Here is a 24,652-nt window from a genome sequence, read left to right on the forward strand (position 1 = left end):
CTATCACACCACTCTGAGAGGAGACATGGAGAGACACACACTATCACACCACTCTGAGAGGAGACATGGAGAGACACACTATCACACCACTCTGAGAGGAGACATGGAGAGACATGGAGACACACACTATCACACCACTCTGAGAGGAGACATGGAGAGACACACTATCACACCACTCTGAGAGGAGACATGGAGAGACATGGAGACACACACTATCACACCACTCTGAGAGGAGACATGGAGAGATACACTATCACACCACTCTGAGAGGAGACATGGAGAGATACACACTATCACACCACTCTGGGAGGAGACATGGAGAGACACACACTATCACACCACTCTGGGAGGAGACATGGAGAGACACACACTATCACACCACTCTGAGAGGAGACATGGAGAGATACACACTATCACACCACTCTGAGAGGAGACATGGAGAGACATGGAGACACACACTATCACACCACTCTGGGAGGAGACATGGAGAGACACACACTATCACACCACTCTGGGAGGAGACATGGAGAGACACACACTATCACACCACTCTGAGAGGAGACATGGAGAGACACACACTATCACACCACTCTGGGAGGAGACATGGAGAGACACACACTATCACACCACTCTGAGAGGAGACATGGAGAGACACACACTATCACACCACTCTGAGAGGAGACATGGAGAGACACACACTATCACACCACTCTGGGAGGAGACATGGAGAGACATGGAGAGACACACACTATCACACCACTCTGAGAGGAGACATGGAGAGACATGGAGAGACACACTATCACACCACTCTGAGAGGAGACATGGAGAGACACACTATCACACCACTCTGGGAGGAGACATGGAGAGACATGGAGAGACACACACTATCACACCACTCTGGGAGGAGACATGGAGAGACACACACTATCACACCACTCTGGAGGAGACATGGAGAGACATGGAGAGACACACACCATCACACCACTCTGGGAGGAGACATGGAGAGACACACACTATCACACCACTCTGGGAGGAGACATGGAGAGACACACACTACCACACCACTCTGGGAGGAGACATGGAGAGACACACACTATCACACCACTCTGGGAGGAGACATGGAGAGACACACACTATCACACCACTCTGGAGGAGACATGGAGAGACACACACTATCACACCACTCTGAGAGGAGACATGGAGAGACATGGAGAGACACACACTATCACACCACTCTGGAGGAGACATGGAGAGACATGGAGAGACACACTATCACACCACTCTGAGAGGAGACATGGAGAGACACACTATCACACCACTCTGGGAGGAGACATGGAGAGACACACACTATCACACCACTCTGGGAGGAGACATGGAGACACACTATCACACCACTCTGGAGGAGACATGGAGAGACATGGAGAGACACACTATCACACCACTCTGGAGGAGACATGGAGAGATACACACTATCACACCACTCTGGGAGGAGACATGGAGAGACATGGAGACACACACTATCACACCACTCTGGGAGGAGACATGGAGAGATACACACTATCACACCACTCTGGGAGGAGACATGGAGAGACACACACACTATCACACCACTCTGGAGGAGACATGGAGAGACACACACTATCAGACCACTCTGGGAGGAGACATGGAGAGACACACTATCACACCACTCTGGGAGGAGACATGGAGAGACATGGAGAGACACACACTATCACACCACTCTGAGAGGAGACATGGAGAGACACACACTATCACACCACTCTGGGAGGAGACATGGAGAGACACACACTATCACACCACTCTGGAGGAGACATGGAGAGACATGGAGACACACACTATCACACCACTCTGGGAGGAGACATGGAGAGACACACACTATCACACCACTCTGGGAGGAGACATGGAGAGACACACACTATCACACCACTCTGAGAGGAGACATGGAGAGAGACACACTATCACACCACTCTGGGAGGAGACATGGAGAGACATGGAGACACACACTATCACACCACTCTGGAGGAGACATGGAGAGACATGGAGACACACACTATCACACCACTCTGGGAGGAGACATGGAGAGACACACACTATCACACCACTCTGAGAGGAGACATGGAGAGACACACACTATCACACCACTCTGGGAGGAGACATGGAGAGACACACTAGGAGGTGTGTGTGTGTGTGTGTGTGTGTGTGTGTGTGTGTGTGTGTGTGTGTGTGGGGTCTTACATCAGTCCCGTAGAACAGGAAGTCGTTAGTGAGGGCGTGACTGACGATGTGTTCCTTACGGTCTCCGTCTGGAAACAGCCTGGTCTGTCTCTGTTCCTGTTGGCCCTCGCCCTCCATCTACACACACACACACACACAGGTTAAGATCACAGATACGGACACTCAAATACACAGGACCTTCTACTACATACAGACCCCCCCCCCTTCTCACCATGTGTAGCTGTACTTTGCCCTCAAACAGAGCCGCGGCGTATTCTGAGTTCAGACACATGGTGGCGATCGTCCCCAAATACTCCATGTCCTTCAGCCTCTCCACACCTGATGTTCAAAAAAAACATCAGATACACAAAACACACTCACAAACTCAGTGAACACACACACACACACACCGGAGTCTCCCAGGGCGTAGAACCAGGCTCGGTTGTTCATCCCCACGGCAACGTGGTAGGGTCCCACGGCGATGAAGTTAGGCTCCACCTCCACCGCCACAGCAACAGGAGCTTCCTGTCAGACGACACGGAGTTCATGACACTGTGCGTGTGCACACGCTCGCTCACCCGCTCTACAGGTGTTCTGTTTAGAATGGTGTTTTCCCCAGGTGTTCTCTTTAGAATGGTGTTTCCCCCAGGTGTTCTCTTTAGAATGGTGTTTTCCCCCAGGTGTTCTGTTTAGAATGTTCCCCCAGGTGTTCTGTTTAGAATGTTCCCCCAGGTGTTCTGTTTAGAATGTTCCCCCAGGTGTTCTGTTTAGAATGTTCCCCCAGGTGTTCTGTTTAGAATGGTGTTTTCCCCAGGTGTTCTGTTTAGAATGGTGTTTTCCCCAGGTGTTCTGTTTAGAATGGTGTTTTCCCCAGGTGTTCTGTTTAGAATGGTGTTTTCCCCAGGTGTTCTGTTTAGAATGGTGTTTTCCCCAGGTGTTCTGTTTAGAATGGTGTTTTCCCCAGGTGTTCTGTTTAGAATGGTGTTTTCCCCAGGTGTTCTCTTTAGAATGGTGTTTTCCCCAGGTGTTCTGTTTAGAATGGTGTTTTCCCCCAGGTGTTCTCTTTAGAATGGTGTTTTCCCCAGGTGTTCTCTTTAGAATGGTGTTTTCCCCAGGTGTTCTCTTTAGAATGGTGTTTTCCCCAGGTGTTCTCTTTAGAATGGTGTTTTCCCCAGGTGTTCTCTTTAGAATGGTGTTTTCCCCAGGTGTTCTGTTTAGAATGGTGTTTTCCCCAGGTGTTCTGTTTAGAATGGTGTTTTCCCCAGGTGTTCTCTTTAGAATGGTGTTTTCCCCAGGTGTTCTCTTTAGAATGGTGTTTTCCCCAGGTGTTCTCTTTAGAATGGTGTTTTCCCCAGGTGTTCTCTTTAGAATGGTGTTTTCCCCAGGTGTTCTCTTTAGAATGGTGTTTTCCCCAGGTGTTCTCTTTAGAATGGTGTTTTCCCCAGGTGTTCTCTTTAGAATGGTGTTTTCCCCAGGTGTTCTGTTTAGAATGGTGTTTTCCCCAGGTGTTCTGTTTAGAATGGTGTTTTCCCCAGGTGTTCTGTTTAGAATGGTGTTTTCCCCAGGTGTTCTGTTTAGAATGGTGTTTTCCCCAGGTGTTCTGTTTAGAATGGTGTTTTCCCCAGGTGTTCTGTTTAGAATGGTGTTTTCCCCAGGTGTTCTGTTTAGAATGGTGTTTTCCCCAGGTGTTCTCTTTAGAATGGTGTTTTTCCCCAGGTGTTCTCTTTAGAATGGTGTTTTCCCCCAGGTGTTCTCTTTAGAATGGTGTTTTCCCCAGGTGTTCTGTTTAGAATGGTGTTTTCCCCCAGGTGTTCTGTTTAGAATGGTGTTTTCCCCAGGTGTTCTGTTTAGAATGGTGTTTTCCCCAGGTGTTCTCTTTAGAATGGTGTTTTCCCCAGGTGTTCTGTTTAGAATGGTGTTTTCCCCAGGTGTTCTGTTTAGAATGGTGTTTTCCCCCAGGTGTTCTGTTTAGAATGGTGTTTTCCCCAGGTGTTCTCTTTAGAATGGTGTTTTCCCCAGGTGTTCTCTTTAGAATGGTGTTTTCCCCAGGTGTTCTGTTTAGAATGGTGTTTTCCCCAGGTGTTCTCTTTAGAATGGTGTTTTCCCCCAGGTGTTCTGTTTAGAATGGTGTTTTCAGCGTGTTCTCACCCCCTCTACGCGGTTAGACACGGTGACCTCCAACAGGGAGGTCAGGTAGGCCAGGCGGGTCCCACAGCTGTGCCCCAGGATGGGGAGACGGGTCAGGAAGACGTGCAGGGCTCCTCTCTGGGTGGAGACGGCCAACAACTGACCATCATCTGTCCAGCTCAACTGGTCTAGACCTGGGGGGGGGGTGTGGAGGAACACACACACACACACACACGGAGTCACAGAGACACACCAAAATTCAAGTTAACTGCATTTGGGGACGCACACATTAATTTTATTACAACTGTGTGTGTGGGTCTGTATGGTGTGTGTGTGTAGGGTGTGTGTGTGTAGGGTGTGTGTGTGTGTGTGTAAGGTGTGTGTGGGTCTGTATATGTGTGTGTGTGTGTGTGTGTCATCAGTCAGTGTGTCACCTTGAGTCTCATCCTCCAGGTTGACGATGGCGTCCATCTCCTTCAGCTCAGACAGATCATGGATCTTTATACTGCAACACACACACACACAATTTATTAGGGAATCTCTGCAGTGTGTGTGTGTGTGTGTATAGTGTGTGTGTGTGTGTGTGTGTACCTGTTGTCCCCACAGGAAGCAGCCTTGTTGAGAGCAGAGGAAATGGCAACGCTGGTCAGACTGTCTTTATGGTTGTGAGCCTGGAACAGCTCCTGACCGATCTCTCTGATGTGGGTGGAGATCACCACAAAATAACCCTGAGAGAAACCGATCAGGATGTAGCCATCACCATACCTGGGAGGAGGGGAGAGGAGGAGGAGGAGGAGGAGGGGGAAGAGGTAGGGGAGAGGGAGGAGGGGAGGGAGGAGGAGGAGAGGAGGAGGGAAGGAGGAGGAAGGAGATGGGAGGGAGGGGAGGAGGAGGAGGGGGAGGGAGGGGAGGAGGAGGAGGGAAAATGCCAAGTTTCAAACAGAAATAGCCAAAGAAATCTGTTTTGTGCGAGAAAGTGTGTGTGTGTGTGTGTGTGTGTGTGTGTGTGTGTGTGTGTGTGTGTGTGTGTGTGTGTGTGTGTGTGTGTGTGTACCAGCGGTAGGAGATGATGTGTCCGTAGCGCTGTTGGAAGGCCAGCTCTATGGGGTTGTCGGGGTCGTTGAGGTTAAACAGGAACAGGGTCTTCTTCCCCACGGCAACGCTCACCTGATGGGGTCAGAGGTCAGAGATGAGTGATATGGGTTATGCCCCAAATCCAAATGGAACCCTTGTCCCTACATAGTGCACTACTATATACCAGCCCTATGGAACCCTATTCCCTACATAGTGCACTACTATATACCAGCCCTATAGCTCTATGTTACCCAGCTCTATGTTACCCAGCTCTATGCACTACTTACCCAGCTCTATGGAACCCAGCTCTATGTTACCCAGCTCTATGATACCCAGCTCTATGATACCCAGCTCTATGATACCCAGCTCTATGTTACCCAGCTCTATGTTACCCAGCTCTATGATACCCAGCTCTATGATACCCAGCTCTATGTTACCCAGCTCTATGTTACCCAGCTCTATGTGGCCCAGCTCTATGTTAACCAGCTCTATGTTACCCAGCTCTATGATACCCAGCTCTATGTGGCCCAGCTCTATGTTAACCAGCTCTATGTTACCCAGCTCTATGATACCCAGCTCTATGTGGCCCAGCTCTATGTTACCCAGCTCTATGTTAACCAGCTCTATGTTACCCGTAAGGAAATGCTTCATGAACAGTCAGTAACAGACTGGCACAGCAACACTCACTGTGCTCTCTCCTGGGGAAGACCTCTCGTCTGTCTTCATCACAGAGAACTGGACATCAGCTGGGTCAGAACGCACCGACGTCTGGGGGGGGAGGGATAGAGGGGGAGAGAGATGGGGGAGAGGGGAGAGATGGGGGAGAGGGGAGGGAGATGGAGAGAGGGAGATGGGGAGGAGGGAGATGGAGAGAAGGACAGGGAGAGGAGACGGAGGGAGGACGAGAGAAGGATAGAGAGGAGAGAGACGGAGGGAGAACGAGAGAAGGATAGAGAGGGAGAGAAGGAGAGAACGAGAGAAGGATAGAGAGAGGAGAGAGAAGGAGAGAAGGAGAGAGACGGAGGGAGAACGAGAGAAGGATAGAGAGAGGAGAGAGACGGAGGGAGAACGAGAGAAGGATAGAGAGAGGAGAGAGACGGAGGGAGAACGAGAGAAGGATAGAGAGAGGGAGAGAGACGGAGGGAGAACGAGAGAAGGATAGAGAGAGAGAGAGAGAACGGAGGGAGAACGAGAGAAGGATAGAGAGGAGAGAGACGGAGGGAGAACGAGAGAAGGATAGAGACGGAGGGAGAACGAGAGAAGGATAGAGAGAGGAGAGAGACGGAGGGAGAACGAGAGAAAGGTTGATATAGAAGTACTGTAGGATGGTGTGTTCATTTATCCTTTTATTTAACTAGGCAAGTCAGCTAACAAGACATGATTATTTATGACGGTGTTACCTGTCGGACGGTGTCTCCCTCCTGGTTGCTAATGGTTACGCTGCAGTCCTCGCTGCCCAGCGCCAACAGGTTCTGAGAACTCCAACAGCCACAGGTGATACGCTTAGTGTGCTTTCCTGTGTGTGTGTGTGTGTGTGTGTGTGTGTGTGTGTGTGTGTGTGTGTGAGTGACAGAGTGATAGAGAAAGAGAGTACGTAAGAATTTAAAACCAAACACAATGATCTGTGTTGTTACCCAGGACAGTGTGTGTTGTTACCCAGGACAGTGTGTGTTGTTACCCAGGACAGTGTGTGTTGTTACCCAGGACAGTGTGTGTTGTTACCCAGGACAGTGTGTTGTTACCCAGGACAGTGTGTTGTTACCCAGGACAGTGTGTGTGTTGTTACCCAGGACAGTGTGTTGTTACCCAGGACAGTGTGTGTGTTGTTACCCAGGACAGTGTGTTGTTACCCAGGACAGTGTGTGTGTTGTTACCCAGGACAGTGTGTGTGTTGTTACCCAGGACAGGGTGTGTTGTTACCCAGGACAGTGTGTTGTTACCCAGGACAGTGTGTTGTTACCCAGGACAGTGTGTGTTGTTACCCAGGACAGTGTGTGTTGTTACCCAGGACATTGTGTGTGTTGTTACCCAGGACAGTGTGTGTTGTTACCCAGGACAGGACTCGCTGCCCAGCGCCAACAGGTTCTGAGAACTCCAACAGCCACAGGTGTACGCTTAGTGTGCTTTCCTGTGTGTGTGTGTGTGTGTGTGTGTGTGTGTGTGTGTGTGTGTGTGTGTGTGTGTGTGTGTGTGTGTGTGTGAGTGACAGAGTGATAGAGAAAGAGAGTACGTAAGAATTTAAAACCAAACACAATGATCTGTGTTGTTACCCAGGACAGTGTGTGTTGTTACCCAGGACAGTGTGTGTTGTTACCCAGGACAGTGTGTTGTTACCCAGGACAGTGTGTTGTTACCCAGGACAGTGTGTGTGTTGTTACCCAGGACAGTGTGTGTGTTGTTACCCAGGACAGTGTGTGTGTTGTTACCCAGGACAGGGTGTGTTGTTACCCAGGACAGTGTGTTGTTACCCAGGACAGTGTGTGTTGTTACCCAGGACAGTGTGTGTTGTTACCCAGGACAGTGTGTGTTGTTACCCAGGACATTGTGTGTGTTGTTACCCAGGACAGTGTGTGTTGTTACCCAGGACAGTGTGTGTGTTGTTACCCAGGACAGTGTGTTGTTACCCAGGACAGTGTGTTGTTACCCAGGACAGTGTGTGTTGTTACCCAGGACAGTGTGCGTTGTTACCCAGGACAGCGTGCGTTGTTACCCAGGACAGCGTGTGTGTTGTTACCCAGGACAGTGTGTGTGTTGTTACAGGACAGGACAGTGTGTGTTGTTACCCAGGACAGTGTGTGTGTTGTTACCCAGGACAGTGTGTGTGTTGTTACCCAGGACAGTGTGTGTGTTGTTACCCAGGACAGGGTGTGTGTGTTGTTCACCCAGGACAGTGTGTGTTGTTACCCAGGACAGGTGTGTGTGTTGTTACCCAGGACAGTGTGTGTGTTGTTACCCAGGACAGTGTGTGTTGTTACCCAGGACAGTGTGTGTGTTGTTACCCAGGACAGGGTGTGTTGTTACCCAGGACAGTGTGCGTTGTTACCCAGGACAGTGTGTGTTGTTACCCAGGACAGTGTGTGTGTTGTTACCCAGGACAGTGTGTGTTGTTACCCAGGACAGGGATCTTGCGTGACGTCTGTTGGTTGTAGATCAGCAGGTTTCCTTTGTTGGTCCCGACAGCCAATAGGGGCCCAGCCTTCGACCACAGGATGAATGACATCTGGTCTCTATGGAAACCAACACAGTTGGGAAGGAATACTGGGGAATGTTATGGCCTGCAAACAGTTTGTGTGTATGTGTGTGTGTGCGTGTGCGTGCGTGTGTGTGTGTGTGTGTGTGTGTGTGTGTGTGTGTGTGTGTGTGTGTGTGTGTGTGTGTGTGTGTGTGTGTGTGTGTGTGTGTGTGTGTGTGTGTGTGTGTGTGTGTGTGTGTGTGTGTGTGTGTATGCCTTTTTAACTGTGATTTTCCTGTTTTTAGTCCTTCAGTTTGTATTGTTTGTTGTAAATATTTCAGCTTTTATACTCGTGTGTGTGTGCTGTGGAAATAAAGCTTGAGGTGTGTGAGTCCAGCCCACCTCATGCCACTGTCTATCTGTGAGGTCTTGTTGACGTTAGCGTCCCAGAGGTAAACGGAGCTGGACTTGTCAGAGATCACTGCCAAGATGTCTCCGTCCTTATCCCAGTCCATCCCGACACAACGCCTGGCAGGGAGGAAGAGGGAGGGAGGGAGGGAGGGAGGAGAGGAGACAGAGGGAGACAGAGAGGGAGGGAGACAGAGAGACAGAGAGGGAGGGAGACAGAGAGACAGAGAGGGAGGGAGACAGAGAGACAGAGAGGGAGGGAGACAGAGAGACAGAGAGGGAGGGAGACAGAGAGAGGGAGGGAGGGAGGAGGGAGGGAGGGAGACAGAGAGGGAGGGAGGGGAGGGAGACAGAGAGGGAGGAAGAGAGGGAGACAGAGAGGGAGGGAGGGAAACAGAGAGGGAAACAGAGAGGGAAACAGAGAGGGAGACAGAGAGGGAGACAGAGAGGGAGGGAGGGAGAGGGAGAGAGGGAGGGAGGGAGGGAGGGAGGGAGGGAGGGAGGGAGGGAGGGAGGGAGGGAGGGAGGGAGGGAGGGAGGGAGGGAGGGAGGGAGACAGAGAGGAGGGAGGGAGGGAGGGAGGGAGGGAGGGAGGGAGGGAGGGAGGGAGGGGAGGGAGGGAGACAGGGGAGACAGGGAGGGAGACAGGGAGGGAGACAGAGAGGGAGACAGAGAGGGAGGGAGGGAGACAGAGAGGGAGGGAGACAGAGAGGGAGGGAGGGAGACAGAGAGGGAGGGAGGGAGGGAGACAGAGAGGGAGGGAGGGAGGGAGGGAGACAGAGGAGGGAGGGAGGGAGGGAGGAGACAGAGGGAGGGAGACAGAGAGAGAGGGAGACAGAGAGAGAGGGAGGGAGGGAGACAGAGAGGTATGGAGGGAGGTAAGTCAGTATGGTCCCAGCAGGCCAGATGTGTCAGTATGGTCCCAGCATGTCAGATGTGTTAGTATGGTCCCAGCAGGTCAGATGTGTTAGTATGGTCCCAGCAGGTCAGATGTGTCAGTATGGTCCCAGCAGGTCAGATGTGTCAGTATGGTCCCAGCAGGTCAGATGTGTTAGTATAGTCCCAACAGGTCAGATGTGTTAGTATCGTCCCAGCAGGCCAGATGTGTCAGTATGGTCCCAGCAGGCCAGATGTGTTAGTATAGTCCCAGCAGGCCAGATGTGTTAGTATCGTCCCAGCAGGTCAGATGTGTCAGTATCGTCCCAGCAGGCCAGATATGTTAGTATGGTCCCAGCAGGCCAGATGTGTTAGTATAGTCCCAGCAGGTCAGATGTGTCAGTATCGTCCCAGCAGGCCAGATATGATAGTATGGTCCCAGCAGGCCAGATGTGTTAGTATCGTCCCAGCAGGCCAGATATGTTAGTATGGTCCCAGCAGGTCAGATGTGTTAGTATCGTCCCAGCAGGCCAGATATGTTAGTATGGTCCCAGCAGGCCAGATGTGTTAGTATAGTCCCAGCAGGCCAGATATGTTAGTATCGTCCCAGCAGGCCAGGTGTGTCAGTATGTCCCAGCAGGCCAGATGTGTTAGTATCGTCCCAGCAGGCCAGATGTGTTAGTATCGTCCCAGCAGGCCAGATGTGTTAGTATCGTCCCAGCAGGCCAGATGTGTGTCGTCCCAGCAGGCCAGATGTGTATCGTCCCAGCAGGCCAGATGTGTCAGTATCGTCCCAGCAGGCCAGATGTGTCAGTATCGGCCCAGCAGGCCAGATGTGTTAGTATCGTCCCAGCAGCCCAGATGTGTTAGTATCGTCCCAGCAGGCCAGATGTGTCAGTATCGGCCCAGCAGGCCAGATGTGTCAGTATCGTCCCAGCAGGCCAGATGTGTTAGTATCGTCCCAGCAGGCCAGATGTGTTAGTATCGGCCCAGCAGGCCAGATGTGTCAGTATCGTCCCAGCAGGTCAGATGTGTCAGTATCGTCCCAGCAGGCCAGATGTGTCAGTATCGTCCCAGCAGGTCAGATGTGTTAGTATGGTCCCAGCAGGCCAGATGTGTCAGTATCGTCCCAGCAGGCCAGATGTGTCAGTATCGTCCCAGCAGGCCAGATGTGTTAGTATGGTCCCAGCAGGCCAGATGTGTTAGTATAGTCCCAGCAGGCCAGATGTGTTAGTATAGTCCCAGCAGGCCAGATAGATATGTTAGTATCGTCCCAGCAGGCCAGATGTGTTAGTATCGTCCCAGCAGGCCAGATGTGTTAGTATCGTCCCAGCAGGCCAGATGTGTCAGTATCGTCCCAGCAGGCCAGATGTGTTAGTATCGTCCCAGCAGGTCAGATGTGTTAGTATCGTCCCAGCAGGCCAGATGTGTTAGTATCGTCCCAGCAGGCCAGATGTGTTAGTATCGTCCCAGCAGGCCAGATGTGTTAGTATCGTCCCAGCAGGCCAGATGTGTTAGTATCGTCCCAGCAGGTCAGATGTGTTAGTATCGTCCCAGCAGGCCAGATGTGTTAGTATCGTCCCAGCAGGCCAGATGTGTTAGTATCGTCCCAGCAGGCCAGATGTGTCAGTATCGTCCCAGCAGGCCAGATGTGTTAGTATCGTCCCAGCAGGCCAGATGTGTCAGTATGGTCCCAGCAGGCCAGATAGATGTGTTTCTGTATGATGAACTCACCCAGGTAGATTTAGTTCATTCTTCCTCTGTCCATGTCTGTCAAATATCTTCACTGAGCTGTCAGATCTTTAGAAAAGAACACAGTGAAATAGTATAGAATTAAACTACTACAGTATAGTACATAACAGTACAGTACAGTATAGTACATAACAGTATAGCACATAACAGTACAGTACATAACAGTACAGTACAGTACAGCACATAACAGTACAGTACAGTAAAGCACATAACAGTATAGCACATAACAGTACAGTACATAACAGTACAGTACAGTACATAACAGTATAGTACAGTATAGTACATAACAGTATAGTACATAACAGTACAGTACAGTACATAACAGTACAGTACAGTATAGTACATAACAGTACAGTACAGTACATAACAGTATAGTACATAACAGTACAGAACACAGTACATGACAGTAAAATAGTATAGAATTAAACTACTACAGTATAGTACATAACAGTACAGTACAGTAAATAACAGTATAGTACATAACAGTACAGTATAGAACACAGTAAAATAGTATAGAATTATACTACACTATAGCACATAACAGTATAGTACAGTATAGTACATAACAGTATAGCACATAACAGTACAGTACAGTATAGTACATAACAGTACAGTACAGTATAGTACATAACAGTATAGTACAGTACAGTACAGTATAGTACATAACAGTATAGTACAGTACAGTACATAACAGTACAGTACAGTATAGTACATAACAGTACAGTACATAACAGTATAGTACAGTATAGTACATAACAGTATAGCACATAACAGTACAGTACAGTATAGTACATAGCAGTACAGTATAGTACATGACAGTACAGTACAGTACAGTACATAACAGTACAGTACAGTAAATAACAGTACAGTACATAACAGTACAGTACAGTACATAACAGTACAGTACAGTACATAACAGTATAGTAGAGTACATAACAGTATAGTAGAGTACATAACAGTATAGTACAGTACCGTACAGTATAGTACATAACAGTACAGTACAGTATAGTACATAACAGTACAGTATAGTACATAACAGTACAGTATAGTACATAACAGTACAGTACATGACAGTACAGTACAGTATAGTACATGACAGTACAGTATAGTATAGTACATGACAGTACAGTATAGTACATGACAGTACAGTATGACAGTACAGTACAGTATAGTACATGACAGTACAGTACAGTATAGTACATGACAGTACAGTACAGTATAGTACATGACAGTACAGTACAGTATAGTACATGACAGTACAGTACAGTATAGTACATGACAGTACAGTACAGTACAGTACATAACAGTACAGTACAGTATAGTACATAACAGTACAGTACATAACAGTATAGTACAGTATAGTACATAACAGTATAGCACATAACAGTACAGTACAGTATAGTACATAGCAGTACAGTACAGTATAGTACATAACAGTACAGTACAGTATAGTACATAACAGTACAGTACAGTACATAACAGTACAGTACAGTATAGTACATAACAGTACAGTACAGTATAGTACAGTACAGTACATAACAGTACATAACAGTACATAACAGTACAGTACAGTATAGTACATAACAGTACAGTACAGTATAGTACATACAGTACAGTACAGTACATAACAGTACAGTACAGTATAGTACATAACAGTACAGTACAGTATAGTACATAACAGTACAGTACAGTATAGTACATAACAGTACAGTACAGTATAGTACATGACAGTACAGTACAGTATAGTACATGACAGTACAGTATAGTACATGACAGTACAGTATAGTACATGACAGTACAGTACAGTATAGTACATGACAGTACAGTATAGTATAGTACATGACAGTACAGTACAGTACATAGTACATAACAGTACAGTACAGTATAGTACATGACAGTACAGTATAGTACATGACAGTACAGTATAGTACATGACAGTACAGTACAGTATAGTACATGTACAGTACAGTATAGTACATGACAGTACAGTACAGTACATGACAGTACAGTACAGTATAGTACATGACAGTACAGTACAGTACAGTACAGTACATGACAGTACAGTACATAACAGTACATACAGTACAGTATAGTACATGACAACAGTACAGTACAGTATAGTACATACAGTACAGTATAGTACATACAGTACAGTACAGTATAGTACATAACAGACAGTACAGTATAGTACAGTACAGTATAGTACATAACAGTACATGACAGTACAGTATAGTACATGACAGTACAGTACAGTACATAGTACATAGTACAGTACAGTATAGTATAGTACATGACAGTACAGTATAGTACATAGTACAGTACATAACAGTACAGTACAGTACATAACAGTACAGTACATAACAGTACAGTACAGTATAGTACATAACAGTACAGTACAGTATACAGTACATAGTACAGTACAGTACAGTACATAACATACAGTACATATAGTACATAACAGTACAGTACAGTATAGTACATAACAGTACAGTACATAACAGTACAGTACATAACAGTACAGTACAGTATAGTACATAACATAACAGTATAGTACAGTACATAACAGTACAGTACATAACAGTATAGTACAGTACATAACAGTACAGTATAGTACAACAGTACAGTACATAACAGTATAGTACATAACAGTACAGTACAGTACATAACAGTACAGTACATAACAGTACAGTATAGTACATGACAGTACAGTACAGTATAGTACATGACAGTACAGTACAGTATAGTACATGACAGTACAGTACAGTATAGTACATGACAGTACAGTACAGTATAGTACATGACAGTACAGTACAGTACAGTACATGACAGTACAGTTACAGTATAGTACAGTATAGACAGTACATACATACAGTATAGTACATACAGTACAGTACAGTATAGTACATAACAGTACAGTACAGTATAGTACATGACAGTACAGTACAGTATAGTACATACAGTACATAGTACATGACAGTACATTACAGTACAGTATAGTACAGTGACAGTACATAACAGTACAGTATAGTACATGACAGTACATACAGTACAGTATAGTACATGACAGTACATTACAGTATAGTACAGTACATGACAGTACATTACAGTACAGTATAGTACATAACAGTACAGTATAGTACATAACAGTACAGTATAGTACAGTATAGTACATGACAGTACAGTATAGTGCATGACAGTACAGTATAGTACATGACAGTACAGTATAGTATAGTACATAACAGTACAGTACAGTACAGTACAGTATAGTACATGACAGTACAGTATAGTACATGACAGTACAGTACAGTATAGTACATGACAGTACAGTACAATATAGTACATAACAGTACAGTACAGTACATAGTATAGTACATAACAGTACAGTACAGTATAGTACATAACAGTACAGTACAGTATAGTACATAACAGTACAGTATAGTACATACAGTACAGTAGTACATGACAGTACAGTACAGTACAGTATAGTACATGACAGTACAGTACAGTATAGTACAGGACAGTACAGTACAGTATAGTACAGTACAGTATAGTACATGACAGTACAGTACAGTACAGTACATGACAGTACAGTACAGTACAGTACAGTACAGTACAGTACATAACAGTACATAACAGTACATAACAGTATAGTACAGTATAGTACATAACAGTACAGTACATAACAGTACAGTGACATAGTACAGTACATAACAGTACAGTGACAGTACAGTACAGTACAGTAACAGTACAGTACATAACAGTACAGTACATAACAGTACAGTACAGTACAGTACATGACAGTACAGTACAGTATAGTACATAACAGTATAGTACAGTACATAACAGTACAGTACATAACAGTACAGTACAGTACAGTACAGTACAGTACATAACAGTACAGTACATAACAGTACATAACAGTACAGTACATAACAGTACAGTACATAACAGTACAGTACATAACAGTATAGTACAGTACATAACAGTATAGTACAGTACATAACAGTACAGTACATAACAGTATAGTACAGTACATAACAGTACAGTACATAACAGTACAGTATAGTACATAACAGTATAGTACATAACAGTACAGTACATAACAGTACATAGTACATAACAGTACAGTACATAGTACAGTACAGTATAGTACATAACAGTACAGTATAGTACATGACAGTACAGTACAGTATAGTACATGACAGTACAGTACAGTATAGTACATGACAGTACAGTACAGTACAGTACAGTACATGACAGTACAGTACAGTACAGTACAGTACATAACAGTACAGTACAGTATAGTACATAACAGTACAGTACATAACAGTACAGTACATAACAGTATAGTGCATAACAGTATAGTACATAACAGTACAGTATAGTACATAACAGTACAGTACAGTATAGTACATAACAGTACAGTACAGTACAGTACATAACAGTACAGTACATAACAGTACAGTATAGTACAGTACAGCACATAACAGTACAGTACAGTACAGCACATAACAGTACAGTACAGTAAAGCACATAACAGTACAGTACAGTACAGTACAGTACATAACAGTACAGTACATAACAGTACAGTACAGTATAGTACATAACAGTACAGTACAGTATAGTACAGTACAGTACATAACAGTACATAACAGTACATAACAGTACAGTACAGTAACAGTACAGTACATAACAGTACATAACAGTATAGTACATAACAGTACAGTACAGTACAGTACAGTACATAACAGTACAGTACAGTACATAGTACATAACAGTACAGTACAGTACATAACAGTACAGTATAGTACATAACAGTACAGTATAGTACATAACAGTACAGTACAGTATAGTACATGACAGTACAGTATAGTACATGACAGTACAGTACAGTACAGTACATGACAGTACATGACAGTACAGTACATACAGTACAGTACATGACAGTACAGTACAGTATAGTACATGACAGTACAGTACAGTACAGTACAGTACATGACAGTACAGTACAGTACATGACAGTACAGTACAGTATAGTACATGACAACAGTACAGTACAGTACATGACAGTACAGTACAGTATAGTACATAACAGTACAGTACATAACAGTACAGTACATAACAGTACAGTACATAACAGTATAGTACAGTACATAACAGTACAGTACATAACAGTACAGTACATAACAGTACAGTACATAACAGTACAGTACAGTACATAACAGTACAGTACATAACAGTACAGTACAGTACATAACAGTATAGTACAGTACATAGTACAGTACATAACAGTATAGTACATAACAGTACAGTACAGTAACAGTACAGTACATAACAGTACAGTACATAACAGTACATAACAGTATAGTACATAACAGTACAGTACAGTATAGTACATAACAGTACAGTACAGTATAGTACATAACAGTACAGTACAGTACAGTATAGTACATAACAGTATAGTACATAACAGTATAGTACATAACAGTACAGTACAGTATAGTACATAACAGTACAGTACAGTACATAACAGTATAGTACATAACAGTACAGTACAGTATAGTACATAACAGTACAGTACAGTATAGTACATAACAGTATAGTACATAACAGTACAGTACAGTATAGTACATAACAGTACAGTACAGTACAGTACATAACAGTACAGTACAGTACAGTATAGTACATAACAGTACAGTACAGTACAGTATAGTACATAACAGTACAGTACAGTATAGTACATAACAGTATAGTAAATAACAGTACAGAACAGTACAGTATAGTACATAACAGTACAGTACAGTATAGTACATAACAGTATAGTAAATAACAGTACAGAACAGAACAGAATAAAACAGAATTGAACAGAATAGAACAGAACTGTCTTGTCCAATATGGATATTTAGCCTACAGTAGAAGGTGGGCATTGGTGTCCCAGTGATGGATACCAGACCCCAAACTGATGAATAGAGACTGGTATTATATTAATATATAACAGGTAGCTCTGGTCCAGGTGAATACAGACTGGTATTATATTAATAGATATAACAGGTAGCTCTGGTCCAGGTGAATACAGACTGGTATTATATTAATAGATATAACAGGTAGCTCTGGTCCAGGTGAATACAGACTGGTATTATATTAATAGATATAACACATAGCTCTGGTCCAGGTGAATACAGACTGGTATTATATTAATAGATATAACACATAGCTCTGGTCCAGGTGAATACAGACTGGTATTATATTAATAGATATAACAGGTAGCTCTGGTCCAGGTGAATACAGACTGGTATTATATTAATAGATATAACACATAGCTCTGGTCCAGGTGAATACAGACTGGTATTATATTAATATATAACAGGTAGCTCTGGTCCAGGTGAATACAGACTGGTATTATATTAATATATAACAGGTAGCTCTGGTCCAGGTGAATACAGACTGGTATTATATTAATATATATAACAGGTAGCTCTGGTCCAGGTGAATACAGACTGGTATTATATTAATATATATAACAGGTAGCTCTGGTCCAGGTGAATACAGACTGGTATTATATTAATATATATAACAGGTAGCTCTGGTCCAGGTGAATACAGACTGGTATTATATTAATAGATATAACAGGTAGCTCTGGTCCAGGTGAATACAGACTGGTATTATATTAATAGATATAACACATAGCTCTGGTCCAGGGGAATACAGACTGGTATTATATTAATATATATAACAGGTAGCTCTGGTCCAGGTGAATACAGACTGGTATTATATTAATAGATATAACAGGTAGCTCTGGTCCAGTTGAATACAGGCTGATGAAGCAGGTTTTCTTGGCTTAGTGGACGGCACACGGGGCTATGGGCCAGAAGGCTGAGCTCACAACTCCCTGCCTGTTTCATTACACTTACCTGCAAGGAACTGTGTCATTTTACTGTGTAGCCTGTGAATGACTAATCAACTGGAAGCAAACCGCACTAAACGCCCTGGACCAGAGTTTTACATCACACCATAATAACATGTATGTTGAAGACCAGCGACTTTACAAAACAACAGCAACCATCAGAGCAACAACTCACCCTGCGACAGCGATGTAGTTCCCCAGGGTCTTCTGCCATTTGTACTGGAGACAGGACCCCAACCAAGCTCTGTCTGTGAGGGTGAAAACACGCTGCAGGGTGAGAGAGAGAGAGAGACAGAGAGAGAGAGACAGAGGGAGAGAGAGAGTGAAGACCAGAGAGAGAGAGAGAGAGAGAGAGACCCCAGAGAGAGAGACAGAGAGAGAGACAGAGAGAGAGAGACAGAGAGAGAGAGAGAGAGAGAGAGAGAGAGAGACAGCAGAGAGGAGGAGACAGCGAGAGACAGAGGGAGAGAGGAGAGGAGAGAGAGAGAGGGGAGAGAGAGGAGAGAGGAGAGAGAGAGAGAGACAGAGGGGAGAGAGAGAGAGAGAGAGAGAGAGAGAGAGAGAGAGAGAGAGAGAGAGGGAATAAGGTCAGAGGGAATAATTTGGTCAGAGGGAATAAGTGGGTAGTGGTTAAAGAACTTATCATCAGTAGAAACAACGGAGCGTTCTCCCCGCCTGTTTCAGTAAAAAGCTGAGGGACGGGGATGGAGAAATGTAATCACTCTCAAATTCATAGACTGAGCTTTGGATGCAAGAACTGACCATCCATGATATCAACATGTTTTGAGGCTATAGTATTCATTTACAAACATTAGGGTAAAACAAGCTTATATTGTGGGTTCTGATGGAGTACGACAGTTGAGCTAAACTCATGAGGCATTAATAAGTTATTTTATTCAAGAATGAATGAGTACATATCATGAATTTATAAATCCAAATTGGATGTAACAACTACGGATTTCCCCTTTAACGCTGCAGTCTACAGCAGGGTTTCTACAGACTTCCTTTAACGCTGCAGTCTACAGCAGGGTTTCTACAGACTTCCCTTTAACGCTGCAGTCTACAGCAGGGTTTCTACAGACTTCCCCCTTTAACGCTGCAGTCTACAGCAGGGTTTCTACAGACTTCCCTTAACGCTGCAGTCTACAGCAGGGTTTCTACAGACTTCCCCTTTAACGCTGCAGTCTACAGCAGGGTTTCTACAGACTTCCCCTTTAACGCTGCAGTCTACAGCAAGGTTTCTACAGACTTCCCCTTTAACACAGCAGTCTACAGCAGGGTTTCTACAGACTTCCCTTTAACGCTGCAGTCTACAGCAGGGTTTCTACAGACTTCCCCTTTAACGCTGCAGTCTACAGCAGGGTTTCTACAGACTTCCCTTTAACGCTGCAGTCTACAGCAGGGTTTCTACAGACTACCCCTTTAACACAGCAGTCTACAGCAGGGTTTCTACAGACTTCCCCTTTAACACTGCAGTCTACAGCAGGGTTTCTACAGACTTCCCCTTTAACACTGCAGTCTACAGCAGGGTTTCCCCAAGGTCGGTCCCTGGAACCACCCTGGGTGCACGTTTTGGTTTTTGCCCTTGTTGTACACAGCTTGTTAAAGAAAAATCTAATGTTGATAATGAGCTGGTTGCTTGATAATGAGCTGGTTGCTTGATCATGAGCTGGTTGCTTGATCATGAGCTGGTTGCTTGATCATGAGCTGGAAGCTTGATAATGAGCTGGTTGCTTGATAATGAGCTGGTTGCTTGATCATGAGCTGGTTGCTTGATCATGAGCTGGAAGCTTGATAATGAGCTGGTTGCTTGATAATGAGCTGGTTGCTTGATAATGAGCTGGTTGCTTGATAATGAGCTGGTTGCTTGATAATGAGCTGGTTGCTTGATCATGAGCTGGTTGCTTGATAATGAGCTGGTTACTTGATAATGAGTTGAAGCTTGATAATGAGCTGGTTGCTTGACTCAGCTATGTAGTACAAACCCAAAACGTGCACAGAGGGGAAGCTCCAGGATAGAGCTGGTGAAACCCTGGTCTACAGAACCCTCAGCCTGGGTACGAATCCCGACTCCACCCTACAGGTACGTCCTCTTATCGATATATTTCCCCCATTCAAGTCTGCTACCGATATCCACTGTCCCAATAAAAGGGAGATAGTTTGTAACAGGTGGTTTGACTTGGTGCAAATGATTAGTTAGCCAAGAAGTCGCCTTACTGGTAACGCTAGCTAGCTAGCCAGCTAACATTAGCAACATTTGGGTTCGGGGACACCACAACCAAAATATAAACGCGTAGCTAATTGAAATACCCGGTTTAAGTATATAACTATACCCGTGTTGTTTCTAGGCAACAATACCTTCATTTTTTGTAGAGTGTTTTATTTAGTCTTGAGTAAATCTTCACCAAAGCATCGCTGCAAATTTGTGTCCGTATCCCAGAATGCTTCACTCCTCAGCGTCCGCATATCGACCGAAGCGATGTCATGGCAACAGCCAATGAGCGCCGCTCTGAGCGTCTTCCTGTTTGGACCAGCAGATGCCAGTCAAATACCGGGTTTCACTTACAAACATGGGTCTTCACAAAATATTCCTACCTGTTTTGACTTATTCCACATTTTGTTGTTTTACAGCCTGACTTCAACATTGATTTACATGTATCATCTCACCCATATACACACACACAATACCCCCTTAATAATGACATATTGAAAATGAAATACAGATCTCATTTACAACCAAATGTATTCCTCACATGCTTCGTAAAACAACAGGTGTAGAATAACAGTGAAATGCTTACTTAGTCTGTTTTGAAGCATACGAAAAATAACATTTGATTTGATTTAATAATTAGTTACACTTGTAATAAAATGAATATAAGTGAGAAACAGGCTCAAAATGTTGATAACAATGCAGAGAGAAAGAAATTAGAAAAATAATACTATAAGTTATAATACACAATGAGTAAGGATAACATGGCTATATACACGGGGTACCAGTACAGAGTCATATACAGGGGTACTAGGTAATAACATGGCTATATACACAGGGTACCAGTACAGAGTCATATACAGTGGTACTAGGTAATAACATGGCTATATACACAGGGTACCAGTACAGAGTCATATACAGTGGTACTAGGTAATAACATGGCTATATACAGGGGTACTAGGTAATAACATGGCTATATACAGGGGTACTAGGTAATAACATGGCTATATACACAGGGTACCAGTACTGAGTCAATGTACAGGGGTACTAGGTAATAACATGGCTATATACACAGGGTACCAGTACTGAGTCAATGTGCAGGGGTACCAGGTCACAGACAAACTGAATTGGTCCACTCACACAGACAGCATCGTGAGGAAGGCGCAGCAGCGCCTCTTCAACCTCAGGAGGCTGAAGAAATTCGGCTTGTCACCAAAAGCACTCACAAACTTCTACAGATGCACTGTCGAGAGCATCCTGGCGGGCTGTATCACCGCCTGGTATGGCAACTGCACCGCCCTCAACCGTAAGGCTCTCCAGAGGGTAGTGAGGTCTGCACAACGCATCACCGGGGGCAAACTACCTGCCCTCCAGGACACCTACACCACCCGATGCTACAGGAAGGCCATAAAGATCATCAAGGACATCAACCACCCGAGCCACTGCCTGTTCACCCCGCTGCCATCCAGAAGGCGAGGTCAGTACAGGTGCATCAAAGCTGGGACCGAGAGACTGAAAAACAGCTTCTATCTCAAGGCCATCAGACTGTTAAACAGCCACCACTAACATTGAGTGGCTACTGCCAACACACTGTCAATGACACTGACTCTACTCCAGCCACTTTAATCATGGGAATTGATGGGAAATGATGTAAATATATCACTAGCCACTTTAAACAATGCTACCTTATATAATGTTACTTACCCTACATTGTTCATCTCATATGCATACGTTGATACTGTACTCTATATCATCGACTGCATCCTTATGTAATACATGTATCACTAGCCACTTTAACTATGCCACTTGGTTTACATACTTATCTCATATGTATATACTGTACTCGATATCATCTACTGTATCTTGCCTATGCTGCTCTGTACCATCACTCATTCATATATCCTTATGTACATATTCTTTATCCCCTTACACTGTGTATGACAGTAGTTTTTTTTGGAATTGTTAGTTAGATTACTTGCTCGTTATTACTGCATTGTCGGAACTAGAAGCACAAGCATTTCGCTACACTCGCATTAACATCTGCAACCATGTGTATGTGACAAATAAAATTTGATTTGATTTGATTTGATTTAATAACATGGCTATATACACAGGGTACCAGTACTGAGTCAATGTCCAGGGGTCACTAGGTAATAACTTAGCTATATACAGGGGTCACTAGGTAATAACTTGGCTATATACAGGGGTACTAGGTAATAACTTGGCTATATACACAGGGCACCAGTACAGAGTCATATACAGGGGTACTAGGTAATAACATGGCTATATACATAGGGTACCAGTACAGAGTCATATACAGTGGTACTAGGTAATAACATGGCCATATACACGGGGTAATTGAGGTAGATACAGTATGTATATACAGGTAGATAAGACAGTAACAGCAGTCTACTGTAGGTAGGGTAAAGGATAGATAGACAGTAACAGCAGTATACTGTAGGTAGGGGTAAAGGATAGATAATAGACAGTAACAGCAGTATACTGTAGGTAGGGGTAAAGGATAGATAATAGACAGTAACAGCAGTATACTGTAGGTAGGGGTAAAGGATAGATAATATACAGTAACAGCAGTATACTGTAGGTAGGGGTAAAGGATAGATAGACAGTAACAGTAGTATACTGTAGGTAGGGGTAAAGGATAGATAGACAGTAACAGCAGTATACTGTAGGTAGGGGTAAAGGATAGATAGACAGTAACAGCAGTATACTGTAGGTAGGGGTAAAGGATAGATAATAGACAGTAACAGCAGTATACTGTAGGTAGGGGTAAAGGATAGATAATAGACAGTAACAGCAGTATACTGTAGGTAGGGGTAAAGGATAGATAATAGACAGTAACAGCAGTATACTGTAGGTAGGGGTAAAGGATAGAAAGACAGTAACAGCAGTATACTGTAGGTAGGGGTAAAGGATAGATAATAGACAGTAACAGCAGTATACTGTAGGTAGGGGTAAAGGATAGATAATAGACAGTAACAGCAGTATACTGTAGGTAGGGTAAAGGATATATAATAGACAGTAACAGCAGTATACTGTAGGTAGGGGTAAAGGATAGATAATAGACAGTAACAGCAGTATACTGTAGGTAGGGGTAAAGGATAGATAATAGACAGTAACAGCAGTATACTGTAGGTAGGGGTAAAGGATAGATAATAGACAGTAACAGCAGTATACTGTAGGTAGGGGTAAAGGATAGATAGACAGTAAAGGATAGATAATAGACAGGAACAGCAGTATACTGTAGGTGGGGGTAAAGTGACTGACTAGTCAACAGGATAGATAATTAACAGTAACAGCAGTATACTGTATACTGAACTGCCTGTTAAGACATAACACATATCTACAACACACTGCGTGCCCTCAGGCACCTACTCCACCACTAACACATATCTACAACACACTGTGTGCCCTCAGGCACCTACTCCACCACTACCACATATCTACAACACACTGTGTGCCCTCAGGCACCTACTCCACCACTACCACATATCTACAACACACTGTGTGCCCTCAGGCACCTACTCCACCACTACCACATATCTACAACACACTGTGTGCCCTCAGGCACCTACTCCACCACTACCACATATCTACAACACACTGTGTGCCCTCAGGCCCCTACTCCACCACTAACACATATCTACAACACACTGTGTGCCCTCAGGCCCCTCCTCCACCACTAACACATATCTACAACACACTGTGTGCCCTCAGGCACCTACTCCACCACTAACACATATCTACAACACACTGTGTGCCCTCAGGCACCTACTCCACCACTAACACATATCTACAAACACACTGTGTGCCCTCAGGCACCTACTCCACCACTAACACATATCTACAACACACTGTGTGCCCTCAGGCCCCTCCTCCA

General features: G+C 44.6%; 1 protein-coding gene across 2 annotated transcripts in view; it reads right to left on the minus strand.

The window, feature by feature from the left end:
- The window catches only part of LOC121845925 (WD repeat-containing protein 19-like), a 27,393-nt gene extending 6,369 nt beyond the window's left edge, over window positions 1–21,024 (minus strand). The window contains exons 1-14 of one of the 2 annotated variants that reach the window (XM_042318260.1): window positions 20,904–21,024; window positions 18,721–18,812; window positions 11,624–11,689; window positions 9,008–9,133; window positions 8,545–8,660; window positions 6,834–6,949; window positions 6,121–6,201; window positions 5,414–5,526; window positions 4,951–5,124; window positions 4,794–4,864; window positions 4,381–4,553; window positions 2,643–2,757; window positions 2,465–2,571; window positions 2,254–2,370 (exon numbers count right to left, since the gene is read on the minus strand). In XM_042318260.1, coding sequence (XP_042174194.1) covers window positions 2,254–2,370; window positions 2,465–2,571; window positions 2,643–2,757; window positions 4,381–4,553; window positions 4,794–4,864; window positions 4,951–5,124; window positions 5,414–5,526; window positions 6,121–6,201; window positions 6,834–6,949; window positions 8,545–8,660; window positions 9,008–9,133; window positions 11,624–11,689; window positions 18,721–18,812; window positions 20,904–20,909 — 1,473 coding nt within the window. In that variant the 5' untranslated portion in view covers window positions 20,910–21,024. Of the gene's footprint in view, window positions 1–2,253; window positions 2,371–2,464; window positions 2,572–2,642; window positions 2,758–4,380; window positions 4,554–4,793; window positions 4,865–4,950; window positions 5,125–5,413; window positions 5,527–6,120; window positions 6,202–6,833; window positions 6,950–8,522; window positions 8,661–9,007; window positions 9,134–11,623; window positions 11,690–18,720; window positions 18,813–20,903 lie in introns of those variants that run through there. The other variant, XM_042318261.1, reaches the window with a different exon arrangement.
- Window positions 21,025–24,652: the final 3,628 nt, after the last annotated feature.

This window comes from Oncorhynchus tshawytscha, unplaced genomic scaffold, assembly GCF_018296145.1.
Source record: "Oncorhynchus tshawytscha isolate Ot180627B unplaced genomic scaffold, Otsh_v2.0 Un_scaffold_1746_pilon_pilon, whole genome shotgun sequence".
Lineage (NCBI taxonomy): Eukaryota > Metazoa > Chordata > Actinopteri > Salmoniformes > Salmonidae > Oncorhynchus > Oncorhynchus tshawytscha.